Below are 17,807 nucleotides of genomic sequence, written 5' to 3'. Positions count from 1 at the left end.
AGTGTAAAAAAAAAAAAAAAGAAAAAAACACTCGCAGAGATCGTGGTATTTCATGATTGTTATCAAGTTTATCTGGTACCGAGTTGAACTTGCTCTGCCAGACTGGAGCAGTCACCGCTCTGCTCGATCAGCCTCATTAAGCTGGATCGAGACATCATTTTAAGACCAGGAGTCGTCGTGTAACAGCCACAAAACCGTTTATTTGACCGCTGGTGAGTGTGAATTGTTAAATAGTTTTGATTTTAATACACCTCGTCGCCGTTTTCCATAGAGAGTTAACAATAAAATGTCAAAATAACTGACATAAGGCGAAATGGAAAATCAACAGCTTAATCTGGTTATTTCGAAGGGTTTCCTCGGTTTGAGCCATATACTTGGCGGGAGTACAACTAATATTTTAAAGGTCTATATCCATTTATAAGTTCTTATTGTCGAGAAGTTAAACTGAAGTAATTATAGCAAGATGTTGCCTGTAGTGAAGATTTGAACCCAGGGTGAAAAACAAAATGGTCGACTAATATATTGTTATTAAAGATTGTGCGATGTTTTCTCAATAAGGACACATGATATTGATTTTATGAGACTATATGAAGTTTGTCTGGAAGCCAACAGAATAATGTTCAGTAACTGTGCCAAAGTTGTTCGAAGCTGACTGTTAAAAATTAGAAAGCGAATTACTTTACAGAAAATTGTTGTTGTAGTTATTATTATCATCATTATAGTTTTTAAATATGTTAACCAGAGAACGCTTTAATGTATTTTTATTATTATTGTTATTATGTAGAACGGAATGTTGTTGACGTTTAGCACGGTACATCTGCACTCGTACTGACCACAAGGCAAAAGACAAAGCGACATTGAGCAAAATTTTAGATAATCTCGACTACAAAAGGATAAAGGTCAAACTATATGCGGTAGAAATTTGAGGGAAGAAATTCTTTGGTTTACGTTTTAATTTCTATTGCTATCACTTCCAATTTCCTCAAAACAGTGGGTCAGCATATTGAGCTTGGTTACCTGTAAGCGGTCGTCAGGGAATACGGTATGTTCCATTCGAGTATTTGCTCTGTCGTGCGGAAAATGAACCTTATTTTTGCATACGATATTCCTTCAAAAGAAAAACAACTTAGTCTGCATCAGGCTTTGCGGTGAACTCAGTCGTTGATTTAGTGAAAGCATTCATTCATGCGGAGGCTGAACCACAGAGCTTATAGTTGCTTCTTAGCCTTAAGGCCAGCTGCGATTTCTTTATCAATTTTATCGCTAATTACCTCATTACCTCAATAAGGCTACTAGTTTAAAGCTGGTTGATGTTTAAGCCATAGAAAGCCATTTGAGTGTTAAGCTATGGACGAATGACTGCCAGTTATAAGTTTGGACTTTGGAACAAGTTCCAATTTTATAATTCATATGAAAATTATCCTTTTTCAACCATTAAGTTAATAACCGATTTCCCCTCTTTCCACCATTTTTGTTGGTTATTACATTAACTCGACTGTTTAAATCTCATTTTTTTTTCCGCTGGGTTTTATCGAACTTGCACTGATTTCTTTTCGTCTCTAAACCAAAGGGAAGTGTTTTAAATTGACAGGCTTTTTGAATCAATGGCAGAAAAACACCGCTTGCAGTGTGTCAATCCTAATGAAAAAAATGTTCAGTTTTTGCATTGTTTATTGTAGACCGCCTTTTTGTAAACGCTGCCAGTGGTCTCCAAAATACTGCCTACTTTCACCGTGCATTCTGACAAAATGTCTTTAGAATCAGGAAGTTCTAGCTGAGCATTTACCCCAACAGTGCTTACAAAAGACTTAAACAGAATCTTGCCACACGTCAAGGCAGGTAATTTAAAGCTACCTTTTGTTTAGTTGGTTGGTTGCATGGGTGAAGCAAGTAAGGAGAAAAACCAGGTTCTATCTAACTTCTTGAAATTAAATGCTAGCATCTAGAATAGGCCAAAATTGTAATCTGTAAGAGTTTGAGTTATTTCCCAAAGGATTTAGACAAATTATTTTTTTGGAAATTGTATTCTGTGTCAAGCTGGCTCAAAATGGAGATGGACCGCAAGAGAGTTTAAACTTGAGAGAAAATTAATAGATCTCAAACTGTTCCATCTTAGTTCTCAAAGACATTTAAAACATAAATAATGGGACCGTGGATTTAGCCTTTTCTTGTAAGCCTATACTGGTCATTTGCATATATTAAAAAGGAAACTTAATCGTCATTTAACATCGGATCGCGTTCAGTCACGAAAGCAAAAGCGCCCTCCGCAAACTTGCACGAAACCAAAAAGAGCCAATCTTAGTGCACTGAAGGTAATCTTTCTGTAGTCCGATATTGCTCTGTATGTGAATGAGTTATTGGTCATTGTAGTCTAGTTTTGGATATTTTTTTATCCGGTATTATGAAGATCTTATCAGACGGTAAAAGATTAGAATTCAAATGGATGGCTTAATTCAAGCTTTTGCTTGCTTTAATTTAACACGTAGATTGGAAATCTTGTAAGCTGTATTTTTTTATTACCGTCATTTATCACAATCGTTTGAAGGAAGAACGTTCGACGCTTTTCTGCTCAATTTAGCTTTATTTTGCCAACCCATGCCATGTTCAGAGACAAACTGCGTTCAATCTCCGAGCAACCTGACAACTTCAAGGGTGGTCAGTTTTAAGCAACAGATACAACGTCTTGTTTTAAGTTAAACCTTGGCGTGTAACGTTTCAGAAATGTTGGATATTTTGAGAGGATGATATAAACTATATTTCGCAAATATGGCCATTTGTTAAAATTGATTCGATTATTGGTAATAGCCGAGAATATTTCGTTGTGTCTTCGCCAGTAGTTTCTGATAATAGCTCTCAAATAATCATCATTTTTCTTTTCAGAATTTCAAATGGAAAACAGCGGTGAAGCTTTGCCCAATAGGTGGAAACGTGAACGAGACGAAGAAGAGGACGAGCGACGGCCTAGAATGTCACCAGACACAAAACGGCAAAGAAATGAGAAGGTTTCTCTGAACAATGGCGAACACGGCAAAGTGATGTCAACTTCGGACCATTCAAGGTACATGAACATCTTAACACGGCTCTTCCCGGAGCAGAAACGAAACGTTCTGGAGCTGATATTAAAGGGGTGCGGAGGTGATGTGATTCAAACAATAGAGACCGTTCTTCCAAGTCATGAGGAAGCCCTCGCCCGAGGGCAAATACTTGCCAGTGTACCACGCGGCCTCTTCCCAGGCCCTCCGCCACCTTCTAGCTATTCGGCTTTCTCACCTCTCTCTCCCACAATTCCTCACAGCATACCATTAAGCGCTGTCGAGTACCATGCGGCATCTAAGTGTGCCAGTGGCCAATGCCCCGGATGTGTTTATTTTCCGGGAACTGGTCCCATGCCTGTACTGAAAGATCCCTCAAAGCGGCAAAACCCGGACCTGCCAACTCCGCTGATACCGTCCATCTCAGAGCACAACTCGCTACCGATGTCGACGATTCCAGCTTTGGCAAAAATACCCCACCTTGAAGACATGCGGTACAGTCAAAGTATGCGGTCGGCAACTGCCGCCTTAATGACCATGAGCACGCCTGGACGAGTCCTTTCCGGGGACCGGGTCCTACCAAGAAATGACCGCAGCCCACCGGCCCTCTCTCCCCGCGGTTCTCCAAAAAGTGAGGCTGACGAAAAAGCTTGAAGTTAGTTCTATCCAGACGATATGAAATTGAGATACGAAGATGCATTAGTTGAGGTACCCAGTAAGACTGGATAAAAATTAATAGAATAGATGCTATTAGAAACACGAATGTTATTTTTGATGTTACCCTCTAATGACGTAAGTATCATGAATAGCTAACGCTGAAACAGCATGGCATTGTAGACTGAAGACGTGTCAGTGCTGTAAGTTAGGAGTCTCATACGCTAAAATATGACTAAAACAATATACACTCGAGTGTATCAGAGCGACTTAAATTTGCCTTTCACTCGCGCTCCGATCCAGTTCCATCAGCCAAGCTGCCTAAAGATAGTACGAATTGTAGAACATGTAAATATCATTCTTCCCCATATGAAGTTCTCAAGTACCTTCTTCATAATGCTTCTTAGAGATATATTTCTACAACATTGTATTATAATTTTTAAGCTTTTTTTACTTCAGTCTTATGTGGCAAAGAAATGAAATCATAGCAATAGAGATGATATGATTAGCTATACCCTGTTCAGTGATGGTCTTCAGAATGCACGGTAGACTGCGTTAAATATTCAAGGCTTTCAAGACGTTGTAGTAAGAATAACGACCCTCCTACCCGTAATATGTCAGCTGAAGTACCTGACTGATGGGAGTAGAAAATGCTATGGAAAGAGAGCATTAGTGGTAGTCTTTTTTGAGATGTACATATAAATTGCAGTGGCTGATTTCATTTTTTGCCATTTAATTATATAAAATTAAATCTTTTCTTATGTTTTACGAAGCCAACATGTAAAAAAGCCTTTATGGAACGAACAGTAAAGTGCATGTAAATAACCCGAAACGTTAATTGGACAAAAATGCGAGCTTGTACCATAAAACTATTTTCTTACTCAACTAGAATAGTAAATAGCACCGTGGTAGTTAGCGTGCCTGTCTTAGAAATAGTTGATTAGGCCGAGCTATAGACAGGCCGGTCCAAGACATTGTAAGCTGCCTGTCTTAGAGAGCTATGGACAGGCCGACCAGAGACCTGCTTCTGTAAGATCTTGTAGCTTGATAGGTAATTAGCGTAGATGTAGTTTTTTTCTTTTGCCGTTGGGTAAAATTAACAGTAGTGAAAATAATTCGTGACACCATAAATGACTTTAAAAAGGCTTTGTAATATATTTAGTTTTGTGAAATATTTTTTTGGCGACATTCTGTCGTTTCTTTATTTTAATAAATATAAACCGTGAAATGAACCCGGGCATTCGCCTTGGAGTAAATTCATGATGTAATCTACTGATGAAGGTAATTCAGTATACAGTGTAGTGTAAAATCCCTGGGAAATGTTCTATTTCAAGGTAAATGTTCGAGTCTCTTAGGTTCACGTGTTAACTCTTGTAGTCATGAGATCAGAACTTCATTTCTCCCTCTGATTGCCAATTATTTCTTTCAATGACCGTGTTGGGAGAATTTGGTGACTACACCAAGACATCAGTTAATGAATTTATCTCATCACCTGCCTACCTGATAACATCTTGAAACAGTAAGGAGGAATTAAACATTGACTACTTGAGTCGGCACGTTAAAGGGTTAACATAAATATTGGTAAATAGATGAATATATAATAAAATAGCATAAAGTAATAATCATAAATTCGCATTAACTAATACAGATGAATCAGCTCAGGATCTCGAAAATGTAGTCCAGCCGATTTAATGCAGTTATTTGGTATAAAAAGGTATTGTTGTCAATGCTTTTCTTATCTCCTAAAACTGAATGGCTTGTTTAAAAGAGCTTTGTAAAACACGGTTGAGCAACGGTAAAATCAACAAAATAATGCAAGAGATAATTGAAAACTCTCTAATCTATACTGTAATATTGGACAATACCGGCGGCTATAACATAGACAAGCTGTTATGAGTTATGGACGTTTTCTAGCAATGGCATTCAGCGGAGCGCGCGTTTTACGATAAAAGCAACTTTCTCTTTCAGTTAATCTTGTAGACAGAAGTACATTAGTATTGTAGTCACGTCCTATCTTCAAGCAAACTAGTATTAGTATAGAAAGTATTCTAAAAAGAGTATTTATAGATTTTATTCGTCTAGATGAAAACTTGTATCGTCGTAGGTCTTCACTCTTCAAAAATAATGCAATAAAGATTGTAACTTCGAACCGCTGCACTATTTTTAACGCGTGTAAGACACGTTGTTCACGGCACAAGGGAGGGACTTTTACTGCAAACATCGTGGAAAAAAACAAACAAACAAACAACATTGCATGAGGTGTGCATAGTGTTTTTACCCGAACGAATTGAGTTGCTATCCTCAATTTTTGGTGTCAGCGCCAAAGAATACATCGAGGGATAAAAACTATCCGAAAACATAACGCCATGGACAAGATTTCAATATGGCTGTAAGTCCTTTGTTTTCCTTCAATGTTGCTCTTGTGACATGGCGCGTGATCTCCGAGTGAAGTTGAAGCTGAAGTAGGTCGTGTTCACTATTGAACGGAAATTAAACAAAGCCTAAGTGACAGCAACTAAGTGAAGTTCATTTACTATATATTGAAACACAAGTGGAAGGGAGTAAAGGTCTGCTGTCAGCAGCGAAATAATGCGAGTGGAAGAGACAAAAGGCAGACGGTCATTACTCTTTGCACAAAGACACCGTCTAAAAGCTGTCGCATTTTTTGAATAAAAATATCTTTCTGATATTTAAAAGCAATACCCAGAGGAAGCGCTATTTACATTCAAATTGAAAGAAAGCTTAAGGTAAACACAGAATGACAAGAAAATTAGGAGCAGTCGGTTTTAGATCTTCGTTTTATTCTGACCGACTGATCGTTACTCTGCTTGTGAAAGTTTTATCATCTATAGGTTAAACCTCGCCTCAAGACAACTATAAGTCGCAACATCCAGTTGGTCTAAAGAGAAAATAAAATGAAAGAATAACTTTATCGGGTTGTTCGCAAATTACCATAAAAATAGATTTGTTCTTACTAATACAAGCACCTAGCTAATGAAAAGCACCAAGCTATTGCTGAAAGAAAATGGCGCTAATCCGACTTCCTCCAATCACGAAGCGAATCAATTGCAACGCAAACAATAGAACTCATTTACAGTAGAAATACCAGAGGTGATATATCAACTGTTTGACGGTAATTAATTGGAAAAGCACAAATTGAAAAACTAACAGTTTTAGTCCAAGCTGTCGCAAGTGCCAAGAGAGGAAACCGAACTGTTTCGAACAACCATGTCCGATGAAAATACCGGTCGCTCTCAACCGAGACCGCGCTGTGCGAGATGCCGGAATCACGGTATAACGCAGAAATTGAAAGGACACAAGAACGAGTGTCCGTGGAAAGACTGTTCATGTTCAAAATGCAGCTTGATCATCGAACGGCAGCGGCTTATGGCGGCGCAAATAGCGCTCAAGCGAGAAGATGACGACGAACCGCCGAGAAGCCAGTTTGTAGATGATGTTAGCGTTGAACCCGCTTGTGTTGTTTACAGGTCACCGCATCCTTCGAGTGAGTCACTTTCAAACAGTATTTGTCCGGCAACGGTACAAGTTGATACAAATAATAACAACACGACTCCAGATAAACTGGATATCATGGTTGAAGCAAGGGCCAAACAAGCTTCACTTTCATCAGGCCAAGGTGAGAAAATTAAATAGTTCCTTAAAAAAATTCAGCTAACATGGCGACTTTTCGCTTGCTTTTATAAATGGGGTATAGGGTAGCTCGGCTATTCTCGGATCAGTTTGGGATGGGAACAATTTGTAAAGAAATTGGAAAGCAATATTTACTAAATGATTGCAGAGTTCTTTTTCTTTGATTCGCATCTTCACAATCTACCAAGTGTATATTCAAAGCGTATCTTTTTTAGTTCTCATAACAGCGTTGTTTTAGCTCTCAAGAAGAAAAGTGTGGAAGTCTAAGAAGTCTTAAGCTAGACTCAAACGGACACTGACTGAAAGCGCTGGGAAAACAAGCTATTGAACTTGCGTTTGAAAGGTGTTCTCGATTAGCAAACAAAAAATCTGCGGCATTCTAAAAAGTGTTTACTTTCCTAAATGTAAATCTATACAGTTACTAACAACATTTGTATCCATTGTGGTTAGCTGTCAGTTTTCTTGGAGTGTTTGGTTGGAAATTCTTGTTACATCAGGCTGCGCTATTGCAGACCGATTTAGAGTCGCTTATCCTTTTGCTTCGGCTCAGCAAACGTTTTTACCTCTTCGTACATTTCCTTAAGAGCTTTTTGATAGCTGTAATCATGCCAGCCGAACAGGGAATAGGGTCCAACAGTCGCGGCTTATCTAAACAGAACTTTATGTTACCCTCTTCATGATCATTATACAGCGGACTATTTAGGCCAGCCCGCAAGCCATTTAGGCTAACCGAAGTGCTTTTCAGGCTGATCGGGAACTATTTGCCACTTCTCGCAATGTTTGCGATCGCGTTTATTCGCTTTCGGGACAAACCTCGACCGGACCGGAGAAACTCGCTGATTTGCATCCTATTGGATAAGAACAGCAACCATTGTTTATCTTAGCCAATGGGATGCGAGCAAATACACGATCGAGTTGATCCATACTGAGTTTTGCCTCTTCCTATAATCGTAGTACACTACTCGCTATGCTGGTTTTCTAGACATGCCCAACCAAGAAAGTCTCTTATCCGAATACAATACAATATTCAACAATCTTCGGTTTTTGTTGGAATGAAAAAGTTATTTCATTTTATGACTCACAACCCCAGTTAAGGAAATTTTCTTAATTTTCTTTGATAGATTAAACATTTAGTAATTTCTGTTTCAACAGAAGACAAGGCAAGACAGCTCGAGTTTAGTTAGCAGCACCACAGTTCCTTTAGAAACTTACTCCCTCTATTCGATTTTAATTAGATTGACAGTTTTCACAAGTTCGTTTGAAAGCCATCAATCACCACAACTCTTTCAAAAAGAAATCAACAGCCCTGTAAAGACTTAACAGTATTAACAGTGTTAATACTATTTATACAATAAGTCAAATTAGTTCTCGCATTTTGATTGGTTCATCGTCTCTTGCTCTTACTCATGATCAACTGGAGGACAGACGCATACATGACGTCATTAAGTGTTTGTTTTGTTTCTTTCTTATATAAAACAAATAGATTCCACGTTGTTGTGGCACACGAGGTGATAGCCAAGTGTGTCACTCATGTTCATACCACATTTTGACGTCTTCTGTGATCAATTACTGAACAGACGCCCGGCAACATGGAATCTATTTGTTTTTCAGTGTTCTTTTCCAGCAAAGAAACGTTGATAGGCGATTTGCTTGATGGCGTCATTTGGCTATAATACCGGAATCCTTTCAGTTTTTCTGTTTCTCGTGCTAATTAGGGCAATTGTTATTTAAACCCATCTGGGAATTCAAATTTTAAATAATAAAGAAAAAACGAAAGGAATTCTGGTAGTTGTAGTCAAATGACGGTATCGTCAGGGGCGGGCCCCTGCGCTATCGTGCAAATCTGCTATTCAAGGTTTTTGAACCACCTCCCATGATTTTTTTTCTAAACTTGATAAAAGGTTGTTTTTTAAATTGCGTGCTACAATTCCATGATAAAAACAGGGATCAAAGGTTTTGTTTTTGAGTTATAAGCACTTAATGCAAAGTCAAATGGTGTTAAACGGGCTCTGCTGTTGTTATGGTTACTTTTTTGGGTCACGAGATTGACCATATTTAGTTTGTCAATGATCGGAAGATATTCACACTATACTAGAAAAGAGGGGGAACTGAAAAATGTTGGAAACCGTTGAGATCCACCCCAAACTGTTTCTAATTTTTCAGTCCTGCGTCAATCAGCTCGACATTCTCCAATTGATAATTTTCCTTATTCTCGTCACCTTACTGATGACTTGATTTTGTGAAAAGAAACTAATTTCGATTGCAATGATTTAGTAAACAATTGCATTATAACTTTGTATTTATCATTGTAGGATCAAAGCGCAAATTCTCAGAAGTGGGATCATCTTATCCTTCCCCTCCCGAGGCCGTAGATGATAGTGTGTTTTATGACAGTGACGAGACAAATGGCGAAACAAATGGTAGCATCTGCCAGATATATCAACAGCCGGTCGATCAAGATAAGCAAAGAGAAGATTCCCGCGCTTCTGCTGATGAAACCGCCGACGAGCAACTCAAGAGTCCTGGAAATCACATTCCCAGCTATCGTGCAAGACTGCATCCTCTAGACCTCCTCACCAGACTCTTTCCAACTCAGAAGCGAAGTGTACTGGAACTGATTTTAAAAGGTTGTCATGGGGACGTGTTAAGAGTTATAGAGTGCGTTCTACCTAGTCACGAAAAGGCCATGGCTTCTCTGAAATCTCCTGAAAGTCCTGTAGTGCACTATAACCCAGGCGTGCATCCAGGCTTTATTGCTCGCCAAACCCGACCGCCTTATCAGGGCCCCATGAGGTCTGGGCACTACCCTATCTACGGCTCGCCACCAGGCTTCTCTTACCCCATGGTCGAGTACATGCACCAACAAAACTGTAGCCTAAGACCAAACTGTACAGCAAGTGAAAAGGAGCATGTTTACAATGTTGCTCCAGGCACTGAACAAACAAATATTGTTGGGAAGGTTTGCTCGGAATGTTCAACGAAATGTTCGCCAACCAGCAACTTTTGTAGCTCGTGTGGAAAATTTTTCAAAGAGACATAATCAATAATAACTTTTAGACTGAAAGGTATTTTTAGCGTTACATGTATATCATATTTTAAATCCATTTCTTTTTTGCCTTTTGCTTTGTGCCAGTAGGAGTCCTGGTGGAAAAGTTTCCCAGTAGTGTTACGGCTGCATTCGCATCTATCATCATTTCCCGGGATATAAGTTTGATTATTTGGCAGAAAATAAACTATTTTCCAATAAATGGCTTAGTATCAGGACTCGTTTGACGTTTGAAAATGACGTGAAAGACAGAAAATTTGTGTTTTTACTGACCGTTTTAACTTTTGCGCCTGCTTGTCGGTTAACTAAACAACAGAAAAATCTGATGTAGTTTTCTCCGGAAAGCTTCATGAAAATGAAGTTAACAAAATCAAAGCTCGGCCTCAAAAAGATGATTGCTTTATCGAACTTTTTGTCCGGTCGCCCTAGCTTATCCCCTTCAAGTATTTGTGCGGTGTTTTGTACAAGGTAAAGTCTGCATACGAACAAGTGGCCCATCAGGCCGGAGCTCATCCCGGTTTTTGTAGCATGGAGCGACTTAGAGTATTCTACTCCCACCCTAAATGGGTTGCTAGTCCATCGCAGGGTTATCCCCGGCATTAAATTCGCCGGTACCCATTGAAGTCGCCGGTCTTGCCCAAGAACACAAAATTTTCTAACGCGGGCCGCGCAGCTTTGTATTTATTGTCGAGCTTCCATAAAATGGCCGTAATAATGTTTATTAAATGTCCTAAAGTCTCAGGTTAACATATAACACTAGGGCGCGAAGTTAATATTCTGCTACACAGATAACAACAGTTCAATAAAGAACTGACTACCCAAGTAAAAGCACAACACGTTCAGCTGTACTTAGCGCAAAGCGAATGATAATTCGCTTGATTGCGACACATGACAACAGTTCTCTACCGTACAGAACTCTCTCTTCTAGATCTGGTTTAGGGTTGATAATTACACAAATACGAAAGATGTTTGATTACAGTATATAAGACTTACCATTACAGTCTCCTCCTTGTTCCATGGCATCGTGTATCGGAGGATTGATGGTTATGTCTGCGGTTTTCGCAACCTCGTATTTCCCGCCAAAAATAATTTATTCCGACAGGAACATTGATCGCCGAGACACAAAAACAACCTCGCTTATTCCAAGACGTGGCTTTTACGATTCACGATCGTCTACACTTTCTATATAGCTAGGAAAACGTTGCAAGGTAAACTGCTCGCTAGACATCATTGCAAGATAACAATGTGCCTCAACTAAAAACATAGATTATACTCAAAGTCGTGTTCATTGGGGTTCATCGATCGAAAGCGCCATGCTCCATGACTGTATATCCTGATTTTGTTAGGTGAAAATTAACTCTAATGATCTAGTTATTACCGATTTCAATCTTGCTCGGCTGTCATCCTAGTATTTCTTACCACAGTAGATTTCTACACGCGGGTTCCGCCATAATTGTCATAATTCTTACAGCACAATACATACCGGCTTCCCCGGACGCGACGGTGTTGGTAGTGGTTCCATGCAGAAAACTCTCATGGAATCATAACCATCTCTTTTAGCCTCGCAGTGAGCTATTCTGGCGGTTTTGCACGGACAATATCGAAATAAAGATGCGACGAACGCATCACAGGCCTCAAGCATGATTACCAAGGCAAAACTGGTGAAAACTGCGTGACAAAGCACGAATTGGGTCCCGTTTCATGTTACGTTTCCTGGTATGCGATGACAAGTCGTGTACAAGATTAAAAGACTTCCTGGACAGAATTATTTCAGAGGGTAAAGCTCGTCATCAATGTCTATTTATCGTTCAGGAAACAGTTAAACTAATTTTGTACTGGTACCAGTTTTTGAAATGGATTCAACAATTGGTCTGTTTCAAATTCATCCTTGAGCGTTGATTGAGGGCTACACGGAGTTCAGATCAGACTCACACGCAGGAATCTATAGCATGTTAGCCTGCGAACAGGCTCCCGGTGAGCCCCGATAGCTTTGCTCTCCGAATTCTTCTGTTTCGCGCTCGCCAAAATTTTTTTCCTTCCTCGCCGGGAGCCTGTTCGCAGGCTAATAGCGTGTTGAAATCAGAGTGGTTTTTTTTTTTTTTTAATCCCATGTAAAAACGGCCAGTTGCCACTTGAAGAAACCTTTTTGAATTTTGACATGTACCCGACCGTCTTGTTAATATAGAGGATTTTTCACCCAATCACAGGCCAGGAAACCACGCGTGCTATCACTTGATATTTGACATCTTTCACTGGTCTGGTCTAAACTCGTACGTCAACAACCCTAGAAAATAGACGTTGCTATTCAGTCATGTTCGGTTGCACCCGGTGAAACTAAACAAGTAAACAGGAGAAGATCGAGGGAACTTGGCTAAGATCAGCATCTCACCCAATAAAAGAACCCACATTTAGTGATAATAAAACTGATCGATCCTTCAATTCTTCCTACTGATTTAGACAAATTTCTTTTAACATAAGTTGTGGGAATTTGATTTTGCATCAAGCGATTACCTAAACTGATGATTTTGAATATTCTCGTTGCCTTACTTGTGAATCATGTGTTGATTGTGTTAGGAGAAATACCACTTTGATCAGTTGACTTGTTCAGTCAGCACGTTGAAGTGTCAATCCACCTGCTGCCCGGGGTCAGCAGATCACGACAGAAAATTCCCGGAAATAATGTGACCGCTATTTTCGACAGCAAAATGGCGGCTGATTTAGCAGTAGCTGACAACTCCGGGGTGACAACAGACGGTGAAATCATCGTCGTACCCTTCAAAATCTACAATTTCCCCATACGATTGAGAAAGATTCATAGGAAGAAACGTTTAAAAGCCGGATTACTTCAATTGTGAGCCATGGTTGTTGTCAAAATAATTTTTATGCTCGTCGGCTTTGCTGGTGACATCAGTTTTCTCAGGGCAGGCTCCCTGAGTAGAAATAATCATAAAGGTAAGAAAAATCTACGCCTGTGATTTCTAGCGATTGTTTTCACAACCTGAACGTGGAAATTTGCACGAGATTTGTTACTAAGTCATGTCATAAAAAGTGTTGATCTCAAAGTTTTTGCCAAAGCTGTAAATAATGTTTTATCAAAGCGTCCTCGTTTATATTTGTTACAAGAAGTGAAATTTCTCCTCACAAATATAAAGAGACTTTGAAATGTAGGGTGGATCACAAAATGTGTTAAATATTAAAAAAAAAATGATTGTTACGTTGACGGGCATGTCAAACAGTGTCTATTGTCCCCTTTAATTTCTATGCGAAGGCACATGTTCAAAATGAAAACAACACCGGTTGCATTGACCTGTTTCCCCGCGTCCAAGTTTTGTCAGAACCGTTTATGGATATCGGTTATAGTCGAATTTTCAGAGACATTATCATTTGCTTGTTTCATGCTGTATTTCTTTCCAAATTATGAAAAAAGAGGAGCTGTTTTTCTTCCTTTATTTTAAACTTCTGTGGAGAATGCACGAAGAAATTAGAGCGTACGGCTCAAATTTTGAAGTCCCTCTGTCTCATTTTCCTTGCTCCAATCTCCAAAGATTTGTCAAGCCGCAAAGAACGATATGTACATTATCACAGTATTTTTCCGTAGTTCATTTCTCTTTTATTTCTGAAAATATGTCGATCATGCAAGGAATAATGAGATGTTGTCGGATCACATAGGAATGTCAAATGGGAAATTTAATCCCAGCGGAGAAAAGGGTGGATAATTTGGACGGGACAAGTTTACACCCGCTTTCAGTGTTATGTGCATAGGCGACATCTTTCGACATGCCATCTTTCGACCTGCTATGTAACCTGGCCTAGTTAAAAATGTAAGCACAACGGACTTCTCTACGAAATGAATGATGAAAGACTGAAAGGTTAGGAGTATCAAGAAGTCATTCTGGCAGAAATAAGTCGACTGTTTTGAATGTTCACACGTTGCGAATATTAAAAGCGGCAGCGGCCCAATTCTACCGGAAGTCACTCTTGAGAACCGATCGACTACACTAAATCGCTTGAATTATCCCGTAAATAGGGAAGCATGCAAAGTCCAAAATCTTCTTCAGCCATTTGAGGTAGGTAATTAGCATTTACTTGTCATTTCCTCCGCTAATAACCGGAAAAACTGCCAGTTTCACAGTTTAACGGTCTTTCATAGCATGTCGAAAGATAGCATGACGAAAGATGGTCGAAAGATGTCGCCTGTGCACGAACACTGAAAGCGGGTGTAAATACCAACTCCGAGAAGTTCTGACATTTTCTCTCCCCAGATCACGTCCGTGTGCGAAGAGGATTCCGCTCATACTTTTACAATTACTTGGATGAAATTGCCATGGCAACGTGTGCAGCCATTCCCAGCAACGGACCAGGCCTTATATACGCAGTCAGAAGGTAACTAATGTTCTAATAAGTTATAAAACAGGACTGACGACGACACGACTGGTAGGGAAATTTGATGCATAGTTATTCCTAAATAAAAAGTAAGGTCAAGAAATTTGATGGGGCTATTTATGGGCAAGTGACTGGGTAAAGTTTCCTGTCCGTTGCATTTGTTTTCGACGGAACAACCGCGTTCTAAGATATATTAGGGAGTTTAAGAAAACCACGACGGCAACGGCAACGGGAACGTCGCTGAACAAAAGATTTAATGAACAGGACATTGGCTGTGCAAGAGCGTGATAATAGGCCAATTACGATATATTAAAATTCAGCCTAACACAGACCTCAGCACGAGGCTCTGGGGAATAAACCCCACAAACTCTGCAGTTATTCCCCAGAGCCTTGTACTGAGCTTTATTGTTTTAGGCTGAATTTTAATATATCGAAATTGGTCTATTCTCAGTGCATTTTTTTTGCCGTCCTCTGCAAAACAACAACGTGAAATGATCAAATTCTATGTTGTCTGGAGAACGTGAAACACGACGGCTAATTTTGTAAATTTCTATTTCAAATTTATCGCTGTGTTCCAGATTTAGTTTATAATAGTTTTGACAGTGATAAGTCGACGTTGTCCTCGGCGTTGCCGTCGTGGCTACGTAAACTCCCTCCCATACACGCCCTTTCTTATGACCAGACTGTTTTATAATCGTTACCTGAGTCTTGTCTTCTTTTAGGACCTGTGGCGAGAAACCTGACTGCAAGCACATCTGTACAGAGAAAAGATTACGGCAGCAAGGACCAAAGGAAATACGAAACCTAACATGGGATTGTACTGAGTCTTTACATGTGTATAAAAGGCAACCTGCCCTGGCAGATAATTATGATGAATATACAGATTCTCACAAACTAGGCTTGGCTGTGTTTCGTCACCACTCGTGCACTGTGTCCAAATGTGGTCCAAACTACTGCTGTTGTAGAGCAGTTGCGTTGTAAGCTTACACTGACTACAAGCGAAATCTCTCCGCCAAAGGGCGCCACATTGCACAAAAGAAAGAACCCGTTTTGCAAATTATCGGACGAATAACGTGACTGCTTGATAGCTCTAACATAAATGGTCTTCTTACGGGTTAAAACTTGCTAGTTCGCTCGCATAAAAACAGTATCACTAAAAAGTAACATTTTCCATTTGAAAGGTCACTAACAAGTTTCCCGCCCATGGTCAAAAATAAGAACTGCCGCCTTGTACAATCACATAATAAACCAGAAGTACCATATTAAAGAACTTCAGACTAGCTTTCATTTGAATCTTCACAAACTAAGGTTTAAGTTCAAAACAGTATCGCATAAAAGTGCTGATTACAAATTTACTCGGTTTAGTTAGAGATAGGATGTTAAAATTAAAATAAATTGAATATATCATACAAAAAAAACTTTGGTTCTTTCATCTCAATCGTCTTCATTTTAAAGGGGCTCTGTCACGGTATTTTGAGTTATTTTGGTCACGTACAAAACTGATTACCTTTAAACGGTAGGAAACCTGAAAATAACAGTTTAATAAGATAGACAAACACCAACGACATAATGATAAACCATAAAGGAACAAGGATGGCTAAGGATGGAGAAGATTAACACGGATTGCAAACGACGAATTTGAAAAATTGAGGCTAAACTTTTCAATATGCGCAAACCGTGACTGGGCTCCTTTAATATAAACAGGATTTCTTACCAAATAACTAACAATTATTGGACGAGGATGAGCGAAATATCATGATTTGAATTGCCATTGGCGAGCAGCCGAAGGCTGAGACAAATAATTGATCAGCGAGACACTGGCAAATCACGATATTTTGCGATAACTGAGTTCAATGATTGTTTTATCATTCGAAAATCAAGTTTGTCTTCATATTTAAATCACTCTCTCACAGCTCAGGGAACCGATCTCCCATTTTTCACACATGAACGTGGTTACAATTACGTATGAGCAGAATATTATTCGTAGCAAAACACATTTGGACTGTAGCACGCGTGAGCAGACCATTAATAATAATGATAATAATATCATTTTATTTTATTTTATTTTATTTATTTATTTATTTTTTTTTTCATTTTAAACTATCTGGCCATGTCAGTGCTTCACGGTATTTGCATATCTGTATTATTACCGCAGACCGGTCACTTAGCTGCCTAATTGAAAACCGAGTAGACGGCAATTGTAAAATTGTACGTATAATACAATAACAAAGCTTAAGTTCTTAGTAAAAATGTCTCAAGTATTAACAAGAAATTAGAAGTCTTCCACGAATATAAACAGTACCGAGCACTAAAAAGCTGCGCGCTTAAGGTGGGACTAAAAACACACCATGTTTCAAACATTTTCTCGTGGCTATGAGTTAACTCCAAAAAAATATTTATGCACCCTATAACTGTATTGTAACCTGACACCGCCTGATTAAATCTGCCACCTGCTGGGGAATGCCAGGGCTTACTTGAGAAAAGATAACTCCTACAAGAACTGATCAAAAGGAATAATTTTTACATTTTACAAAAGAAGACAAACAGCTTGCTGGGATAAGCACAGTGATTTTTGGAAAGTTAAAAACACATGAAATGATGACCAGTTAAATCTGATACAGAAAATCTAGCGTACGTTTCAATACATAACTTTGACAGAATGCACTGGATGGAAAATTTCTATGCTTATCCCACAGAACGTACTCAGAACAACAAATCCTGAAAATTTTAGCTCAATTGAATAAATCCTTCTCAAGATATCTTTTCTAGAAGGCGAAAATAACTCGTTTTGAGAAAACGAGCTTTAAGCTTACAGTAACAGTACTTGTCAAAATATAACTTCAATACCTCAAGATTCGAGTTCCGTAAAAAACAAAACTTCGAATTTCTTTCAGAATTTTAGGTTAAGTCCCCCTTAACGGCGGTGAAAGGTTCGGTCTGGTCCTACCCAGGCCCCCGTTTCCATGGTTTCCTCTCGTTAGTCCAAACAAGATTTCTTTTATTTCCTTTAATTTATGCACTGTGCCTAATAAAGAAAATTT

At 39.1% G+C, this 17,807-nt stretch overlaps 3 protein-coding genes across 8 annotated transcripts in view; all 3 read left to right on the top strand.

Moving 5' to 3' along the window:
• LOC110044678 (doublesex and mab-3 related transcription factor 3, truncated-like) overlaps window positions 1-5,835 on the top strand; it is a 29,194-nt gene extending 23,359 nt beyond the window's left edge. For all 6 annotated transcript variants that reach the window (XM_089291347.1, XM_089291350.1, XM_020750240.2 and 3 more), the window contains exon 3: window positions 2,881-5,835. In XM_089291347.1, coding sequence (XP_089147473.1) covers window positions 2,881-3,686 — 806 coding nt within the window. In that variant the 3' untranslated portion in view covers window positions 3,687-5,835. The remainder of the gene's footprint in view (window positions 1-2,880) is intronic.
• Window positions 5,836-6,578: 743 nt separating this feature from the next.
• On the top strand, window positions 6,579-10,601 carry LOC149110101 (doublesex and mab-3 related transcription factor 3, truncated-like). Its single transcript, XM_089291351.1, has 2 exons — window positions 6,579-7,323; window positions 9,650-10,601. The coding sequence occupies exons 1-2, from the start codon at window positions 6,915-6,917 to the stop codon at window positions 10,375-10,377; spliced, it is 1,137 nt and encodes a 378-aa protein (XP_089147477.1). The 5' UTR covers window positions 6,579-6,914; the 3' UTR covers window positions 10,378-10,601.
• A 2,448-nt stretch (window positions 10,602-13,049) lies between these two features.
• Window positions 13,050-16,184, top strand: LOC149110100 (uncharacterized). The gene is made up of 3 exons (XM_089291973.1): window positions 13,050-13,335; window positions 14,646-14,766; window positions 15,489-16,184. Exons 1-3 carry the CDS (start codon window positions 13,242-13,244, stop codon window positions 15,745-15,747), a joined length of 474 nt encoding a protein of 157 aa, XP_089148099.1. The 5' UTR covers window positions 13,050-13,241; the 3' UTR covers window positions 15,748-16,184.
• The last annotated feature ends 1,623 nt before the right edge of the window (window positions 16,185-17,807 follow it).

Source organism: Orbicella faveolata, unplaced genomic scaffold, assembly GCF_042242905.1.
Source record: "Orbicella faveolata isolate gen_17 unplaced genomic scaffold, um_ofav_v1 contig_24, whole genome shotgun sequence".
Taxonomy (NCBI): Eukaryota; Metazoa; Cnidaria; class Anthozoa; order Scleractinia; family Merulinidae; genus Orbicella; species Orbicella faveolata.
Note: the sequence above shows the minus strand (reverse complement) of the source record. Positions and strands in the feature narration are given on the sequence as shown.